This window comes from Megalobrama amblycephala, linkage group LG9 (genome assembly GCF_018812025.1).
Source record: "Megalobrama amblycephala isolate DHTTF-2021 linkage group LG9, ASM1881202v1, whole genome shotgun sequence".
Classification (NCBI taxonomy): domain Eukaryota; kingdom Metazoa; phylum Chordata; class Actinopteri; order Cypriniformes; family Xenocyprididae; genus Megalobrama; species Megalobrama amblycephala.
The window spans coordinates 2,925,221-2,944,991 of NC_063052.1; the positions used below are offsets into that span (position 1 = coordinate 2,925,221).

A 19,771-nucleotide genomic window follows, 5' to 3' on the forward strand; every position below is an offset into this window, starting at 1 on the left:
TATATCAGAAATTATATGAAATTCCTAAACAAACTGCATTTAGGAATTTCTGATAGCAAAATTAATTAGTTAACCAATTAGTTAAATACATTTCATTGATAAAAATGATTAAAAACAGCCACATAGTCCATTACATGGTCCATCTATTCTAACCACCAGTATTATTTGTCTGCAAGATTAACACTTTCATTGAATAATTTTAAGTATATGGCTAATTAGTCTCTTTTGCATTTATACAATACTGGAAAAAAAAAAAAAGAAAAAAAGTCCAATGAACCCATTACATTTCTGCAAGGATTATGCTAATTGTAAATGAGCTTGCACGGCACCCTATTTACAACATTGGAATTCTTTAAAATACACACATTTAACTATAAAATCTGGTTTACAATGCACTTGTGAATCCGGAGGAGAGTTTTCGGGAAAGTTCATTTAACAAGCAAATTACTCCGAATTTACATGAATGAGGCCCATCTTGACTTTATTTCTCACAAACTTTGAATTTCTATCTTACAATGGGTTTTGAAACCTCACAATTCAAGTTTAAATTTCACAATGTGACTTCATCTCTCACAATTGCGGCTTGATTTCTTAATTTGATCCAACCACTTTATTTTATTTTTTTGCTCTCAGGTGAAAACAGGCTTGCATGCCTTTGGGTTAGTTTACCCAAAAATGAAAAAATTGTCATCAATTATTTATCCTCATGTCCTTCAAAACCCTTAAGTCTTTCATTCATCTTCAAAACTAGGGCTGGGCAATATATCGCATGCGATTGTCACGCACATTTCGTCAGTAAAGCCGGTTCCCTGATTACTGCGAAATCCCCATCAACTGCTTTCAAATGGAGCGCCATTTAATAGACAGAACCGTAGATCACTGACAAGTTACGCAATATCGCGTTCATTATCGCAGATGAATCGCCTTCGATAATGAATGTGATATTGCGCAGCTTGTCAGTGAACTACGGCTCTGTCTATTAAATGCCGCTCCATTTGAAAGCAGGTGATGGCGATTTAGCGGTAATCAGGGAACCGACTTTACTGACGAAATGCACTGACAGTCCACGCAACTAACACTTTGTCGCTTCAAAAAGTTTCATAAAGAGACTGGATCACTTTTTATGATGACCAGATTGAATTTCGGCTTTTATTCACATATTAATATTGATCAGCTAACATAAACAGAAGCTCAACCATACTTGATTGATGTGTGAGAACAAACCTCATTAGTTCTTTTGGAAGCTCAAACGTGCTGTGTAACACATGAGAATGAACCTCATTGGTTCTCGCATGTCAAGCAAGCGCACTTGAGCTTCCGTTTACCATATCTGTTGTGTACGTTGATGAATGTTTATATGTGAATAAAAGCCTAAATTAAATGTGTTCATCATATAAAGGTGATCGTGCCGCTCAATTCATATGGTTTAGTTTTACAATCTCTTTATGAACTTTTTGAAGCGTCCAAGTGGTAGTTGCATGAACTGTCAATGGAGGGACAAAAATCGCTCAGATTTCATTAAAAATATATCAGTAACACTTCACTTAAAGCCTTTAAGTATAATGCATTATTAAGGCATTCATAATATACATTGTAATGCATTATATCATTTCATAAATAATTGTAACCAAAGTTAAAATGCCTTATAATATTTGCACATTCCTTGTTACATCTGAAATTGGTTGTGTCATGTTTTTTTAATGTATTATACTTTATAAAGGTGTAACAATGTATTATAATATATTATAACTGTGGTTACGATTATACGTGAGAACATACAATGCATTATAAAGTGCATTACAAGGCGTAATTAATGCAATAAAAAAAAAATAAATAAATTATAATGCATTATACATAAAGGCCTTCAGTAAAGCATTACTAAAATATCTTCATTTGTGTTCTGAAGATGAACGAATAAGAACTAACTCTTTAAAGATGAAGTGTGCAATTTTTTCGACATTCTCCTATTCTCAACCTAATGTGCAAATATAATGAAGCCATTTGTATGATGATTTCCCCTAAAAGTGTAAACTCCCGACCAGCCAGACAGAAACATTGTCTCAACCAATGGCACAAGTTAGGGTGTGGGACCATCTGTTTATGTAACCAATAGCAGACAGGTGAGTATTTCGGGGAAACCTGTTTGAAAATAGTCTTTGTTTTTTCAGTTCTGTTTGGTGCCACTAGTGCCGCTGAAATTACACACTTCACCTTTAAGCAACTACAGAGTGTTTTCAGTATGATTCATTTGTAATCAGTTGAGAGTCTCGCCTGGAAGCCTGCAGGCAAGCTTTAGCCCACCAGGATTGGGGTGGAGTAACAGGCAACTCTAATTTCCTGTCTCCTCACAAACTAACACTTCTGTGGTGCTGCTTCACAAAGCTCTCCCGCTCTTTCTCTCTCTGCTGTCTGTCTGTCCCTGAGGCACCTTTCTCTGCATCCTGTCTCGAAAGGTTTGCCACCTCTCTTGCTACTATTGTGTCTTCAGCCCTAAATCCTCTCTCGCTCTCTGCCTCTTTCTCCTCACCTATTATACTTCCGACATCACTCAGGTCGCCCAAGTGCTCCACAGAATCGAACTTTTCCAGGTCTGAGGCGATTGTTTGCAGGCTTATGACTGACATGGAGTCTGATCCCGCCTTCTCCGCTCTCTCTCTTTGTCCCCAACCTGCCTCCCTGTGTTTCTCTACCCACTGCCGGGTTTTCTCTTGATCGGCCCAGTCATTATCCATTAAAGGATTGGCCACCACCCCTGCATATGCCCCTGCCTGAATTATACCCTCTGACTCTGCCCCGACCGGAGAGCTCCGCCCCCCACGGGCTCTGTTGCGCTCTCTGGCGGCGCGAATGCGCCCCCTTTGCGCATGGATCTGCTCGCTGATTTGCTCAAGGTTGCGGAGGGCGATAGAATACCGGGTCTTCACCTTCGCCACCCGTTCCTCCAGCTGAACGACTTTGGACTTGTGCTCCTGTTAATGAGTGGGGATAATCATAGCACGTTGGGTAAAATTATTATTTTTTTTTTTAATTTGTCATGTTCTTGCACCATATATATTAATGGCATTATAATGACTAAAAACAGATGATCATCCATCAGAAAAAAATGTTTTATAATATTTAGGGACACACTAATACTGAAATTCAGGCTGATACGATAAGCCAGGGGTGCTCCTGTAGGGTCACTGTCCTTCAGAATTCAGCTCCAACCCCAATTAAACACACCTGATCCAGCTATTTAAGGTCTTACTAGGCATACTAGAAACTTCCAGCCAGGTGTGCTGAGGCTAGTTGGAGCTAAACTCTGCAGGAGAGTGGCCCTCCAGGACCAAGTTTGGACATCCCTGTGATAATCCAATGATTATTTTCATGTTAAGGTTGATAACCAATAAATGACATATGTTACCCATGCTGGCAAAATGAGTCGGAATGCGCACAGGCAAATGTTGAGCTACAGGCAAAACGAGGGAAAAATGTCAATTTTGGTCGAAATTTTTGTTTTTTTTAACAAAAATTTGTTCATTAAGCCCTCGTCTAGCAAACCCAATGCTCCAAATAGCAATTACATATCTAAAAGTATATTTATTTGTATGTTTTCTGAGAGGAGTACCTTTCCTTTGACCATGAAAATTGCCATTTTTCTCCGCTCGTTTCTCGACTACCAGTGCTTCCCAGAGCACAAACTTGGTATTATTGTAAAGCGCAGCATTCAAACTTTGTGAATATTCATAGCGAATTTTTAATGGCATGAGTCTGAACCAATGAAATGTGATTTTCAAACTCATGCTGATGTAAACAAAATGATCTTACTCGCGCTGACTGAGAGATCCAAATCACGCGCAAAAAGACGCCTCAGACAGAGCATGATCCCGATATACACACATACACAGAATTACAGTATTTAAAAAAAATAAAAAATCTGTCTTGGTGAGCATTCACTCAAACATTATCTGTTATGTCTGGTTAACTGTTTGGTTAACTGTTGGGGAAAAACATCCGATGTGTAACATTATATTAGATCCATGTGATACAGTAGGTCTTATTAAATTAACTTTCACTGTTGCTAGTTTCACTCAATCCATCCTTGTTCACATTACTTAAAAAACTCATGTAACTACATGAACTTAACTTAACTGAGTTGTTTATACTAAAAATAAGTATTGTCAGCTTTACTTTATAAGTGTTTGTTCAGTCAACTTAACATTGCTGAGTCAAATGCACAAATTAATGTTCACATAACTAACTGGGCAGTGGATCCGTAGTTCCCAGCATGCTTTGCAAGGGACTGTATTAGGAGAGTAAATTTAGGGATTAAAGTGTTATTTTATGTGTTTTTCAATAATGGGAAAAATGTTGTTCGTTTATGATAGTGTTTAATGTACAGTTATGAGGAGACATTTAGAGGAGTTTCTGTAATTTTTTTAATTTTGTGGTTACCATTATGCAGAAGAGTGTTGCATGTGTTTAGACTGTGAGCAAAGACTGTGTAATCAAAAACATTTTGTCAGCTTTACTTGAATTTCTTTTGTTCAACTAAATTGTTATTTGTACAAATTACTCAATATAGTTGCGTGGAACCACTTGACATTTTTTTTTAATTTTTTTTTTTAAGTAAATCCAACAGTTTATTTTTTTGAGTGTAGGCTATCTGTTTCATTAATGTTAATCAAACAATTGTGGAATAATGGAAAAAAAATTAAATATATATATTTTTCCCATAGATATGGGTTTTGACTTGGTGTGTGCCAAATTAGGTGTTATTACCAGGGATTTTAAGGTATGGTTGCTAGGTGATTTTGTTTCGGAACCTTCAGAAAACTTTAACTCGATTTTTCTCAATATTGACTTTGCTGACTCTATCGACTTCAAAAAGGTATAGCTCAGTCACAGTTTTTTTTTTGTCGGATTCCAACAAATCATACATCATTTTGAAGATTTTTTTTTAATAGAGACTGAGAGAATAATTAACGAATTTTTGAAAATTTGCTTATTGCGACTCATTTTGCCAGCACAGGTCACATATATTTAAAAAATGATATTATTTATTTTAATCTATACTAAAACATTAAACTAGAATGATTAGTTTGTATGCTGTAAGTGTGAAGTTTCTGTTCTTTGTGCTCATCCCTCGTTTGCATTTCATAGAGGATTTCATTTTGTTACTTAAATCAATATGGCCAGCAGACCTTGAATACCTGTATAGTAGATGCCAGTCTCTGATGCATACCTCTAAGATGTGGTTGAACTGAGCCTTGAGCTCAAAATAAGGTTTGGACTTGATAATGACTCTCTTAAGGGCCTTCTGTAAAGTCTGCACACGCGCTTCTGCTTCCTGACAAAGCTGAGTGACACGCTGGTGCTCCCTCTCACTCCTCAAACGCTCCTCCTCTGCCTCGTTCACCTAAAAACAGCAACATGTCAAATGTGATATCCTGTTCTGTTTTCACACATGAAAGAAATTAAATCGAATATATTGTCATTTCTTTCTGTATCATTCATACAAAGATTTGACAAAGATTCAATATCATATCAGCACTGTCAATAATGGAATCAATAATGGATATTCTTTTAAGAGCTTGTAGATATTTAGATTACTCTTCCCCCCCAAGGAATGTCAAAGGTGTGGTACTTCAGTACCAAGTTGATACTAACAGCTGAAGAAAATGTAACAATATCAATCTGTCTACAGCAGCGTTTCTCAAAAGTGTGGGGCACGCCCCACTGGTGGGGAATACAGACATGACAAGTGGGGCGTGACAAACGGGAGGAAATTTGGTCATTTTTGTGCCCATCTCTATTAAACTTTTGAGCGGTATGGGCCCACGTATGGGATTTTTATTTCTGTGCCCCTGAGAGTACGGTCCCACATATGGGATTTTTATTTCTGTGCCCCTGAGAGTACGGTCCCACAGATGGGATTTAGAATGTTCAGTGACATGACATAACTGCCAGATTCAAACTGTGCTTTCGCGCTTTGGCTGGTGCTGAGCCAGAGACAGACGCGTGCAGCAGCGTTTATCATATATCACAACTATGCAGCGTTTTCAACAACATAATGTTCATTTTAGGCTTCAGACATTTAATTATACAGAAGTACTACTAGTAAAACAATACATTTTGAGTTTGTAATACACACTGATGTCTATGGAAGCAGCAATAACAATCAATTCAAATATAATTTGGCGACATATTTTATTCATATCAGATACACATAGTGTAAGTAACTATAAAGTTTACTCTATTTTCTCCTAGATCACCGGCCACGTACTTACGTGTATTTCGGGAGAAACTGATGAATTCATGTGCTGTAAATCTGACTGACAGGACTCTCTGACCGGCTGTGCAAACAAACATGGCGGCGCGTATCTCGCGTTATACAAACCCGATTCCAAAAAAGTTGGGACACTGTACAAATTGTGAATAAAAACAGAATGCAATGATGTGGAAGTTTCAAAATGCAATATTTTATTCAGAATACAACATAGATGACATATCAAATGTTTAAACTGAGAAAATGTATCATTTTAAGGGAAAAATAAGTTGATTTAAAATTTCATGGCATCAACACATCTCAAAAAAGTTGGGACAAGGCCATGTTTACCACTGTGTGGCATCCCCTCTTCTTTTTATAACAGTCTGCAAACGTCTGGGGACTGAGGAGACAAGTTGCTCAAGTTTAGGAACAGGAATGTTGTCCCATTCTTGTCTAATACAGGCTTCTAGTTGCTCAACTGTCTTAGGTCTTCTTTGTCGCATCTTCCTCTTTATGATGCGCCAAATGTTTTCTATGGGTGAAAGATCTGGACTGCAGGCTGGCCATTTCAGTACCCGGATCCTTCTTCTACGCAGCCATGATGTTGTAATTGATGCAGTATCTGGTCTGGCATTGTCATGTTGGAAAATGCAAGGTCTTCCCTGAAAGAGACGACGTCTGGATGGGAGCATATGTTGTTCTAGAACTTGGATATACCTTTCAGCATTGATGGTGCCTTTCCAGATGTGTAAGCTACCCATGCCACATCCACTCATGCAACCCCATACCATCAGAGATGCAGGCTTCTGAACTGAGCACTGATAACAACTTGAGTTGTCCTTGTCCTCTTTAGTCCGGATGACATGGCGTCCCAGTTTTCCAAAAAGAACTTCAAATTTTGATTCGTCTGACCACAGAACAGTTTTCCACTTTGCCACAGTCCATTTTAAAAGAGCCTTGGCCCAGAGAAAATGCCTGCGCTTCTGGATCATGTTTAGATATGGCTTCTATTTTGACCTATAGAGTTTTAGCCGGCAACGGCGAATGGCACGGTGGATTGTGTTCACCAACAATGTTTTCTGGAAGTATTCCTGAGCCCATGTTGTGATTTCCATTACAGTAGCATTCCTGTATGTGATGCAGTGCCGTCTAAGGGCCCGAAGATCACAGGCATCCAGAATGGTTTTCCGGCCTTGACCCTTACGCACAGAGATTGTTCCAGATTCTCTGAATCTTTGGATGATATTATGCACTGTAGATGATGATAACTTGAAACTCTTTGCAATTTTTCTCTGAGAAACTCCTTTCTGATATTGCTCCACTATTTTTCGCTGCAGCATTGGGGGAATTGGTGATCCTCTGCCCATCTTGACTTCTGAGAGACACTGCCACTCTGAGAGGCTCTTTTTTTATACCCAATCATGTTGCCAATTGACCTAATAAGTTGCAAATTGGTCCTCCAGCTGTTCCTTATATGTACATTTAACTTTTCTGGCCTCTTATTGCTATCTGTCCCAACTTTTTTGGAATGTGTAGCTCTCATGAAATCCAAAATGAGCCAATATTTGGCATTACATTTCAAAATGTCTCACTTTCAACATTTGATATGTTATCTATATTCTATTGTGAATAAAAAATAAGTTTATGAAATTTGTAAATTATTGCATTCCTTTTTTTATTCACAATTTATACAGTGTCCCAACTTTTTTGGAATTGGGTTTGTAGATCAAAATCAAAATGTTTTAGAAAGGTTTTTAATGACAAAACACACTCACATACACATATTTGAGAATCGGAATATCAGATAGTTGATGACATGGTAAGCCTGTGTGAATATTTTCAATAAAAAAGGAGAAACTAAATAAAAGTGATACATCTGCCATACAGTGTTATTTTGGCTGCGGTGTATAACATGACAAGCTTGAAGCGTCGCCATGGAAAAAATATGTTCTAAAATAATGGTCGCGTTTAAAAAAAACAAAATAAAGAAAAAAAAAAACAGCTAGAATATTTTAATTTTCATGCAAAGTGATAGGCCTAATATAATTGCACTTTTATTTTCTCTATTTGTATAATTTGTGTAATGTTATTTGATGTTATGTTTTTAAATGTGATGTTAATAAAATAAATTTTAATAAATTAACAGTTAAACTTAAAGCTAGTTACCATTTTGTTGGGGCGATTGGGGACAGGTGGGGCTCGGAACCCTTCCCTACCTCCAAAGTGGGGAATGGCAGAAAAAATTTGAGAAACACTGGTCTACAGTGTGAACGTCCAATGTTTTCTGAATGTTTACTTGACAAGGCTGTTTCTTAAACTTTCACTGTTAACTTTATTTGTATCTTTGTTCTATCGCATTTATTATTTCTTCTATATTACTGGTAATTTGTTTTATTCTATATTTTATTACTGTATACTTAAATGGTAAATTGAAAATGGGCAAAATTTACTTTAAACCAACATGAATTGCCTGAATAACACATTTCATTCCTGTAAAGTAACGTATTTCAAAGTAAGACAGGATATTGAATTTAGGAATTGAATGGATTGTTAAAAGTGGTCATTACAATCCAGAATGGAGCCAGGCCAGTTTGCTAAAATAATCTTTAAATAACTATTTAGCCTAAGTGACATCAGGAGAAAAGTTATTTCAGAGTAAGAGCAAAAAGTTAAAGATTACAAAAGATTTCTTTGTCCTTTGTATTACTGACTGTTTAGTTGATTAATTTGAAAAATTAATGCAATGTTTACATCATTTGCATTTTATTCTATTCCTTGTAATTAGTTTCTGTACTTAATTTTATTACTGTTTACTTGAATGATTCATTCATAAACCTGAATCAGTGTTTACTTAATTTGTAAGTGTGTTCTATTATTTTATCTGTTCTAATGCATGTCATTTGTTTCTGTTCTTTATTTTATTACTGACCGTTCAGGTGAATGATTAATTGAAAAACCTGAGGCAATGTGTTGTAATAAAGGAGTGTGTTCAATAGCATATTAAGTATTTTCAAGAATATTGAAACTACCCTGGCAATGGTATCACCTACTGAAATTTTGGTGTCAACCCAACTGGAAACAAAAACCATGACTTCACATTGGAAAAGTGCTGCTCTATTTTACTGAAAGGGCTAGAATAAAATATAAATGAAGATGTGTAAACCTTGGTCTTTAAGTGTAAGTGTGCATTCATCAGCGCTATTGATTGCCCCCACTGTGACAATCTAAGCCACGCTACAATCCATACTATCCAGCTGTGCACACTTAAATAAGACACTTTATGATTTAACCAGCAAAATCTATACTTGTTACTATGAGGGATTGATTGATTTTAGCAAGCAAGACCTGTTGTAAACCTAAGAGCTCTTGTGTTTTTTAGTAAAGTTATGCCAACGCCTTTTGCTGTAATTATCAAAGAGCAATGCTGAGTCACTGCGTCATACCTTGGCTGTGGCGTGGTTTAGCATCTCCTGCCAGGTAGGGTCCAATGTGTTCCTGTCAGCCAATAAACCTTGCTCAGCCACATAAACCATCTCTCTGGCAGCCGTGTGCATGGAGACAGCCCTCTCGTACCTCAGCGCTGCCTTCTGGGTCTCCTGTTGAGCCTGTGGGTAAGGTCATCCATCATATTTCATATACAGAAATCAATCACTCAATTCTGTAAACATGCAGCCAATCAGAAGAAGGGATGCTGACCTTACAGAGAGCCATAAAGTGAATGGGGACTGCAAATCTTTCCAAACTTTATATCAGGTTTTATTTATGTAATAAAACACTAGCTAAAGGATGTGGTATTAGTATGGAAGTATACTACACTACTACGGCAATATTATTTTTTAAATAATAAAAGAAAATGCCAGAGAGAAGTCCTCTGTATAGCACTTCACAAACCACAAATCATAACCACTCATTTTAAATAAAGTGGGTGAAATGGCCAATTGGATTTGAGGTTGGTTAAGCTGACAGCCAATCATCCCGCACACAAGGCTGGATCTGAAAACCGTTTAGCTCAAAAAGCCTGGCTTGCTGTCAGTGAAAATTGCAGTTCGCAGATCAGAACACCCAAACTAATCAATAAAAGTCAGGAACTGAGAATGGCAGGCCATAATTCATTGGGATAACTTGCTGGAAATATGGCATCCTTGCCAAGGATGATATCGAACTTTGGCTATGTTCACACATCGACAACCACTTTTATTAGCAGACTCTTGAAATGAGTCCATGAATATCATCAAATGGAAATGTGTGTGTAAATGTAACCCTATTTAAAATTTAAAACAGCGCTGACAACCGAATTCTGCTGCTGTGTGAATGTAGCCTTTGTTTTGCACAATATTCATTGATTAAGATTTATTCAAATCTTTTAGGAAAGTAAAATGAAAAAAAGAGAATAAAAAATACATTTCACAGACTGTAATGACGTTTTTTTCTTCGTAAATCTGTTTTTTTACATATTTAATTAAAAACAAAAATGTGCATTTATAACACTATACTTTGTGTTAAATTACCTTGGCATAAAATTTCAGAAAATTAGTACTGCGTGAGTGTTTCTAACACAATGGCTGAGGAAGTGATGGAAAATTTAACATCTTTCTCTCTTCGGATCAATGTAATCAATCTCTACTTTTTGCGGATTATCATGGATTTTTTTCTTTTGCAATTGGAGTGAATGGGAACGCAAAAATTATATTTTTTGTAGTTTCCGTTCCCATGTCCCGAGACATTTTTTAAAAGCTGAACTCAATCAAATTTGCCTTGATCTTTTGACATATAAGAGTCTTTGTACCATTAAAGGGTTAGTTCACCCAAAAATGAAAATTCTGTCATTAATTACTCACCCTTATGTCGTTCCACACCTGTAAGACCTTCGTTCATCTTCGGAACACAAATTAAGATATTTTTGATAAGATCCGATGGCTCAGTGAGGCCTGCATTACCAGCAAGACAATTAACACTTTCAATCCCCAGAAAGCTACTAAATACGTATTTAAAACAGTTTATGTGACTACAGTGATTCAACCTTAATGTTATGAAGCGACGAGAATACTTTTTGTGCGCCAAAAAAACAACATCTAGTGATGGGCGATTTCAAAACACTGCTTCATGAAGCTTCGAAGCTTTGTGAATATTTTGTTTCGAATCAGTGGTTCGGAGCGAGTATCAAACTGCCAAAGTCACGCCCCCCAGTGGTGAACCATTGAAATTTCAAAACACTTATGAAGTAACGAAGACTCATTTACTGAAATCACGTGACTTTGGCAGTTTGATCTGTGCTCTGAATTCAAAACAAAAGATTTGTAAAGCTTCGAAGCTTCATGAAGCAGTGTTTTGAAATCACCCATCACTAGATATTGTTGAATAAAGTCATTATTTTATTTTTTTGGCACACAAAAAGTATTCTCATCGCTTCATAACATTAAGATTTAACCACTGTAGTCACATGAACTGTTTTAAATATGTCTTTAGTAGCTTTCTGGGCACTAAAAGTGTTAATTGTCTTGCTGGCAATGCAGGCCTCACTGAGCCATCAGATTTTATCAAAAATATCTTAATTTGTGTTCCAAAGATGAATGAAGGTCTTGAAAGTGATGAAAGTGAGTAATAAATGACAGAATTTTCATTTTTGGGTGAACTAACCCTTTACATAGTAGGGATATGACCCAATGATTTAATTGAAAATTTTACCTCAATTACAATTAATGAACCTTTTTTTTGCCCTCATAGTTCACTGACAAGTTTGTACATATTCATGACTATTAAACATAACAGCTCACTTTTAGCAGTTATTTTAACTATGGTTCGTAATAGGGCTGCCACAATATCAGATTTTTCACACCACGGTTAAAACCGTTTTTTTTTTTTTTTAAGCCAATGAATCACACCATTGCATACAACAACTAGTTTACAAGGGTAATCAGACACTGATAAAGAACTGATCAACAAAATTATTTTTAATTTTTGCATTCTCTGTCTTTAGTAAATTTGTATGAAGAAAGACAAGCATTTAGTTTATCTGATTTCAAGCTGGAATGAAAAACACTTCCTGAATGTATCCCGAAGAACTGAAAAGACTTTCTGATGCACATTTTAAAGACCATGCTATGTGATTTTATTTAGAGGCAGAAATTATATTATTTTATAGTGTTCAATACAGTGATAAAGGCTATGCATAGCATTATAACTATTCATTATCCTTAGGAAAATAACCAAGATGGCTTGAACACAGACAAACCATATACTGTCAAAATGGTGTTAATTCTCTTCATGTTTAATCATTCAAAACATCTCTATCTGCATTTTAAATGCACATTTCATACGGATTACATGATCAGAGAGTAGCCTATTTCTTTTGAATTGTTTCATTTAAAAGTAGTCATTTCAAGCTTTCTATAGATATATTTCTAATGTCTGTGAGGCAAGTAGCCTATAAGCTGAGTTTCGGTTCATTTATGAGACGCGCTCCAGTTGCAAGTGATTGCGCTGGCGGCTCAATTGTATTGTCTGCTTTATTTGCTTCTAATTTATTTAAATCCAGGCAATTGGTTGATGAAATATTGATTAAAATTAAGATACAATTTATACAAAATGAAAATCACTTTAACGAAAGGCTTTCTACAAAACAAAACTTAAAGGTGCCCAAGAACGTTCTTTCACAAGATGTAATATAAGTCTAAGGTGTCTCCTGAATGTGTCTGTGAAGTTTCAGCTCAAAATACCCCATAGATTTTTTTTAATAAATTTTTTTAACTGCCTATTTTGGGGCATCATTAACAATGCACTGATTTACACTCGGCACCGCCCCCTTAAATCACGTGCTCCCTGCCACACCAGCTGTCGACTATATTACAGCGCATTTACAAAGTTCACACAGCTAATATAACCCTCAAATGGATCTTTACAAGATGTTCATCATGCATGCTGCATGCATGTTTCGAATTATGTGAGTAAAGTATTTATTTGGATGTTAAAGTTTTATTCTGAGTGAATTTGAGGCTGTCCTCCGTGGCTAACGGCTAATGCTACACTGTTGGAGAGATTTATAAAGAATGAAGTTGTGTTTATGCATTATACAGACTGCAAGTGTTTAAAAAATGAAAATAGTGACGGCTCTTGTCTCCGTGAATACAGTAAGAAACGATGGTAACTTTAACCTCATTTAACAGTACGTTAGCAACATGCTAACGAAACTTTTAGAAAGACAATTTACAAATATCAGTAAAAATATCATGCTATCATGGATTATATCAGTTATTATTGCTCCATCTGCCATTTTTCGCTGTTGTTCTTGCTTACCTAGTCTGATGATTCGGCTGTGTGCAGCTCCAGACGTTAACTGGCTGCCCTTGTCTAATGCCTTTTATAATGTTGGGAACATGGGCTGGCATTATGCAAATATTGGGGCGTACACCCCGACTGTTACGTAACAGTCGGTGTTATGTTGAGATTCGCCTGTTCTTCGGAGGTCGTTTAAACAAATGAGATTTATATAAGAAGGAGGAAACAATGGGGTTTGAGACTCACTGTATGTCTTTTCCATGTACTGAACACTTGTTATTTAACTATGCCAAGGTAAATTCAATTTTTGAATCAAGGGCACCTTTAATGAAGTAGTCAAAATCATGTCTGACCCACTCCATGTCTCCCGATATATTGCGCATCTTATGATGTATCTTACTCGTGCTGTTCACTTTTCATAATCAATATAGATTCAATTAAAAAAATAACATTATAATATTTAAAGATAAATATGAAACTAAAAACATTTTCACTCACATGCTCTGCTGTGTAGAGAATCTCCTCTGTCTTATCAGATGACACGATTTTGGACGGCAATAGCAGCTGCGCGCGCTGCATCTTCTGTTTTATGTAAGATGGGAGCGTTAAGGTGCAATACCGCCACCTATCGTACTTTGGGATGTCATCCAGGTACTGCCGCTGGATTATTTTCGTGTCATATTATCATGTGTATTATTCATTTTAAATATTACGGTTATCACGATATATATTGTCAGACCCGTAATTAACACGATATCGATTTTTCATGTTTTAAATATCGCGGTTATCGCCAATACCGGTATACTGCGACACCCCTAGTTCGTAACATTTCTTACAGATTTCTGCTCGTTGTAAATCAGACACAGACAAATTAACACTGTACCAGTACATTTATTTGAATGCATTAATGAGAGCGACTGCATGTATGAATTACTCATACCATCTCTCTATTAATTGTGAAGCTGTGGGTTGTAAGTAGTTACTTCAAAAGTAGAAAAATATATGCTACAACTTTTGAGTTTCTAAGCTACTTTAGTGATAATCACAGGACAGCGTTGACAACGAGTTTCTGCGCTCCTCTCTGCGCGTGCGATCTTGATGTGCGAACTATTGAATAGTTTTATATCATCGCACAATAGGCCCCACCCACTGCCATTGGCTGTGAACGGCTGACACTTGCCTACACTGGATGTGAGCAAATAGAAGAGTAAATAGAAGCGTAAATGAACTTTCGCTTTGCAGCGTCCTGTTTACATAGCTGTAGAGACTTCAGAAGGATACCAGTGTCAGGAACAAGTGGATGGTATATTTTTAATGGAGTCCTGGATTGGGTCGGAGTATTACATGTTTGTTTGGAGAATTTGACTGCAGATTATTTTGTAAATGAGGCACAGTGTAATGGAGTGTTTGCAAAGTAATTTTTTGTTGACAGATGAAGCAGTCAGCTGTATTGAATCTGACAGTAGCTGCATCGCAAACTGTAAAAAAAAAAAAAAGATTTCATAATGCTTTGTCTGTAAATGACGGTTTTATATGGATAATGTTTTCAAAACACTTAGTCATGTGCCATAGTGAGTGGGCATTGATACGGTTCCCTTTGAAAATTACCCATTTTAAAATGCAAAGCTCATGGCGACATGCTCAAACAACAATACAAGACATGATGCTGTGCCAAAGAGCTGCTCTACAGTGGATGAATTTAAAGAATCAAACTTTACAAGGGCATTTTACAGTGTAAGTTGTCTATACACACACAAGCAAAAAATTATAGATAAACTAGTTGAACATTGTGATGGTTCCTTTATCAATATGGAAAACAACCACTACATTTATGAGCTTGCCTTGTCTACTCATCCACTCTCAAACTTATTTACAGTTTTTCATGAGAGGGTCTGATGGCCAAGTCAGAGTTTCAATTCAGTGCTGCTGGTTCAACTGTTTTCAATTACTCTCTATAGCCACAGCTAAACGATTTTCATCAGTTCAATTACATATTCAAAATTGGCTGCAAAAACGCTAATGAAAAGTGATGTGCAAATCACATCTTGTGTTATCAGGGTTAATCACATTAACACACTAACTCTTTCGCCATAATGACCACTGCACTGACAAATGTCTTCTGGTTCAGCGGGAGGATTTTGTGCAATAATGAGAGTCTGGAAATGAATCAGCAAACTACAAAAACATCTTGAACTCAACTGAGAAGATATGAACCACAAACACGCAATATTATGTTCCCTTGCTCTCTAATACACACACACACTCACACACCTCTTTAGCGAGTCTACGGGCTTCATAGTAAGGTCTTGCTTTTTCAATGCAGGCTCCCAGCTGAGAGCCCTGAGCGTTAAGTTTGCGTGCCGAGTCTGTAAGGATCCTCCTGTAGCTGGATCTCGCTTCCTAAACGAAAGAGTGAGGAAAAACAATGCTTTACTTGGCATGACGAGTAAAACATGTAAACAATACATATTAATAATCCAGTTTAGTGGTTCTCAGCTGGTGGGATGATTTGCAACCCAAACATGGTTCATAAAGACAGTAGAAAAAAAACATATTGAATGCAAATAATAAAATGCAACAAAATGCATAATTAGGAATAGGATACCAAAATAAATTTTAAAAGAGAGGAGAAAACACTTTCCATATCTTGTTCAAAGGCTGAGAGTTTTTTTTTTCTTCTTTCACCTTTATTAGATTATACAGTGAAGGAGAGAGACAAGAAGTAATGGGTAAATAAGCGAAGACTAGGATTTGTCTTTTTCCTTCTTTTTTATTTTATTTTTATGAGTAAATATTGTGTCATACACTACTGTTCAAATGTTTGGGGTCTGTTCAAATTTTTTTATGCTTTTGAAAGAAGTCTCTTATGCTCACCAAGGCTGCATTTATTTGATAAAAATACAGTAAAATATTATATTTTAAAATAACTGTTTTATATTTTAATACATTTTAAAATGTAATTTCTTCCTGTGATGGCAAAGCTGAATTTTCAGCATCATTACTCCAGTCTTCAGTGTCACATGATCCTTCAGAAATCATTCTAATATGCTGATTTGCTGCTCAAGAAACATTTCTTATTATTATCAATGTTGAAAACAGCTGTGCTGCTCAATATATTTGTGGAAATTATCCATTTACTTTAGGATACTTTGATGAATAGAATGTTCAAAAGAACAGCATTTATTTGAAATAGAGTTATTTTGTAACATTATAAATGTCTTTACTGTTACTTGCAGAATAAAAGATTTTTTTAAATCTTACTGACTTGTTTTGAACAGTAGTGTATTGTAAATATTGTTATTCCATTTCAGCTTTCATTACACTGCATTTTTGTATTATGTATATTATATATCACCCTTATATCAGCCCTGCTCACACATTGATCAATCATAAAAAAACAAATCTATATTAGTCACCCCAAAAAAACTGCAAACTTGAACAAATTTTGGCTTCACAAATAAGAGGTAAAGACAACAAAACAAAACATGTGAAGTGATCAATGTCAATTAGTGTAACCAAATGTGATGCCGCTCGACTCTGTCTCTCATTTCAGTGCATCATATGTGCATTTTGAATAAAGATATTAGTTGTGTCCCAAAAGACACACTATAACGCTTGCATGCACTCTGCCGTCTAGTGTATAAATGTTAAAGGGTTATTTTGACATCAGAGTCTGATATCCCTTCCCCCTCGTCTATGTAAGTAAAGCTGTGACAGTTGAGTGCATGAAATATCCAATATTGCACACTTCCGTTTTTCAGTTAAAGGGTTGGTTCACCCAAAATTGAAAATTCAATCATTTATTACTCACCCTCATGCCGTTCCACACCCGTAAAACCTTTGTTAATCTTCGGAACACAAATTAAGATATTTTTGTTGAAATCCGATGGCTCAGTGAGGCCTGCATAGGGAGCAATGACATTTCCTCTCTCAAGATCCATTAATGTACTAAAAACATATTTAAATCAGTTCATGTGAGTACAGTGGTTCAATATTAATATTCTAAAGCAACAAGAATATTTTTGGTTTCAGGAAGCTTGCTTCATGCGCCAAAGTCACGTGATTTCAGCAGTTTGGCGGTTTGACATGCGATCCGAATCATGATTCGATACACTGATTCATAACGCTCCGAAGCTTCCTGAAGCAGTGTTTTGAAATCGGCCATCATTATATAAGTCATTATTTTGTTTTTTTGGTGCAATAAAAATATTCTCCTCGCTTTATAATATTAATATTGAACCACTCTATTAATTGAACCATGTTTTTAGTACATTAATGGATCTTGAGAGAGGAAATGTCATTGCTGGCTATGGAGGCCTCACTGAGCCATCGGATTTCAACAAAAATATCTTAATTTGTGTTCCGAAGATTAACGAAGGTCTTACGGGTGTGGAACGGCATGAGGGTGAGTAATAAATGGCATTCATTCATTTTTGGGTGAAGTATCCCTTTAAGTGCATTATCCATGTATTTGAAGTGCTCTTTTTCTTTTTTGGAACTTTTAGTGTGAAAACACTACTCATGCTATTTATACTAAAAATGGCATAGAATAGCTAGTAAGTGCGCAAATTGAGACACATCGACTGTCTAAGTAGGCAGTAGCACCTCAACAGAATAGAGAACAGCAGTAGTCACACATATTACTCACGTCCAGCTGTAGTTCCAGTCTGTTGATCTCATCACTAGCCTGATTCAAGTGTTCCAGCTCCTCCTGACAAATGGAAACAAGGAGAGAAGATAGCTGACGTTCAATTACTATTAATATATGCATTAAATAACAGACATAAGTATATGAATTTATACAAAACCAGCAAAATCACACTCCAACAAATCATTTTGCCATTATAAACCATTAATTGAAGCTAATTGTGAATATTATGTCATAGTTCAATGCACCTGTCACAATATCAAGTTTATTATGGGTCCAAATCTTAATACCTGAATCCTGGGGTCCAGCTCTTCCTCATACTGATCCTCATCTTCATCAAACTCAGGCTTATCTTTCTCCACCACCTCAGTGTTCTCGGTTTTGCTCGTAACTTCCTCGTTTCCTCCGTCCCCGCTTCTGTTTTTCAGGGTGTCGTCCCTCTCCTCAGCCTCCACCCCGGCGCTCTCCTCTCTCCACTCCCCTGACTCAGGTTCCCCGGATCCGGGGGGGTTCTCACGCTGCCGCCCCGGTTCCATCCGTGGCCTTGAGAATGACCCGTTTTGCTCTTATAAACGAGAATATTTAAGTGCTTAAATGTTTGCCATGCCTATAAATACATATTTACCCGAGAATTTGACGATACAGCGCTACATAATCGGTGCATGAGTGTCATTTAACGGCGCAGGCGTGTTGTTTGCAGCGGTAGCGTCATGCAGTGTAGCTGACAGCGCAGAATGACCCGGGCTGAACCGTTAGCTTAACGGCTAACTGCAGAAATCACAGTCTTTCCAGACCGCACTGCTCATACATACAGCGACTGCTCCAGCCAAACATCTACACGGTCACTGTTATTGTCATTTCAATATTGGTAGTATTGCTAGTTCCCGTTATTTCTTCCCCTTCTTGTTTCTTGCTCTCTCTCTAGCTGCCTTTTTGTTTTTGTCCAGGATGATTTCCCCCCCCATGGAAACCAAAGTTTCCGCCTAATTTCCATAGTTACTCATTGGAACTACTGTAAAATCATACTAAATTCATTTAAAATCTTCAAACTGAAATTTTCTGCTATTATTTAATTTGTTTATTTGATGATAGTGATGGCTAATACAAAATTAGCTTTTTTTGTACTAACAAAAATAAGTATATTAAAAAATACAAGTTTAACTAACCCTATATCACCAAAATGGTATTTCATCCCGAAAATATCAAAAGAAAGAAAGTACATTCCATCAAAAAAAAAAAAAAAAATTTTTTTTTTCCTCCACACATTTTGCATTATAAACATAATTTTGATAATTAAACACGTTTTCATTTTTTATTACCATATTGTAAAGAAAAATCTCATTGGTATATTATTTAAATAGTGTTAATACACCACAGCAGTTTTTGTTATACTTCGTTATATAAACTATTTAATTTTTAATGGAAATCTGTTTTGGCAGATTGCCATTTTGCTCCTACAAAATAAGCATTATTTATTTTATGTAAAATAAAATTATATACTTTTATTATTTACCTTCAAAATATGCACCCTGGACATGTTTTTGTGAGACTCCCTCATTAAGACTAAAATGTACTCTCCTCCATCATCCTAAAAGCTA

At 36.4% G+C, this 19,771-nt stretch overlaps 1 protein-coding gene across 2 annotated transcripts; it reads right to left on the reverse strand.

Annotated features, from left to right (window-relative positions):
* Positions 1 to 1,838: 1,838 nt before the first annotated feature.
* sh3bp5lb (SH3-binding domain protein 5-like, b) lies at positions 1,839 to 19,147 on the reverse strand. Of its 2 annotated transcripts, XM_048201200.1 has the most exons (7): positions 18,799 to 19,147; positions 18,464 to 18,716; positions 18,174 to 18,236; positions 15,797 to 15,925; positions 9,694 to 9,855; positions 5,225 to 5,398; positions 1,839 to 2,969 (listed from the first exon to the last, which is right to left on the reverse strand). In XM_048201200.1, the coding sequence occupies exons 2-7, from the start codon at positions 18,707 to 18,709 to the stop codon at positions 2,346 to 2,348; spliced, it is 1,398 nt and encodes a 465-aa protein (XP_048057157.1). In that variant the 5' UTR covers positions 18,710 to 18,716; positions 18,799 to 19,147; the 3' UTR covers positions 1,839 to 2,345. The 2 variants fall into 2 exon arrangements, with proteins under 2 accessions (XP_048057157.1, XP_048057156.1); XM_048201199.1 differs by having other exon boundaries at positions 18,464 to 19,146.
* Positions 19,148 to 19,771: the final 624 nt, after the last annotated feature.

Bases quoted from the DNA above. Each gene is read 5' to 3' on its own strand.
- sh3bp5lb (XM_048201200.1), bottom strand. From the start codon at position 18,709: ATGGAACCGGGGCGGCAGCGTGAGAACCCCCCCGGATCCGGGGAACCT. The intron at 9,856-15,796 runs GTGTGTGAGTGT...CCTTACCCACAG, and splicing joins CCCGTAGACTCGCTAAAGAG to GCTCAACAGGAGACCCAGAA. The intron at 5,399-9,693 runs GTATGACGCAGT...TGCTGTTTTTAG, and splicing joins TAAACCACGCCACAGCCAAG to GTGAACGAGGCAGAGGAGGA.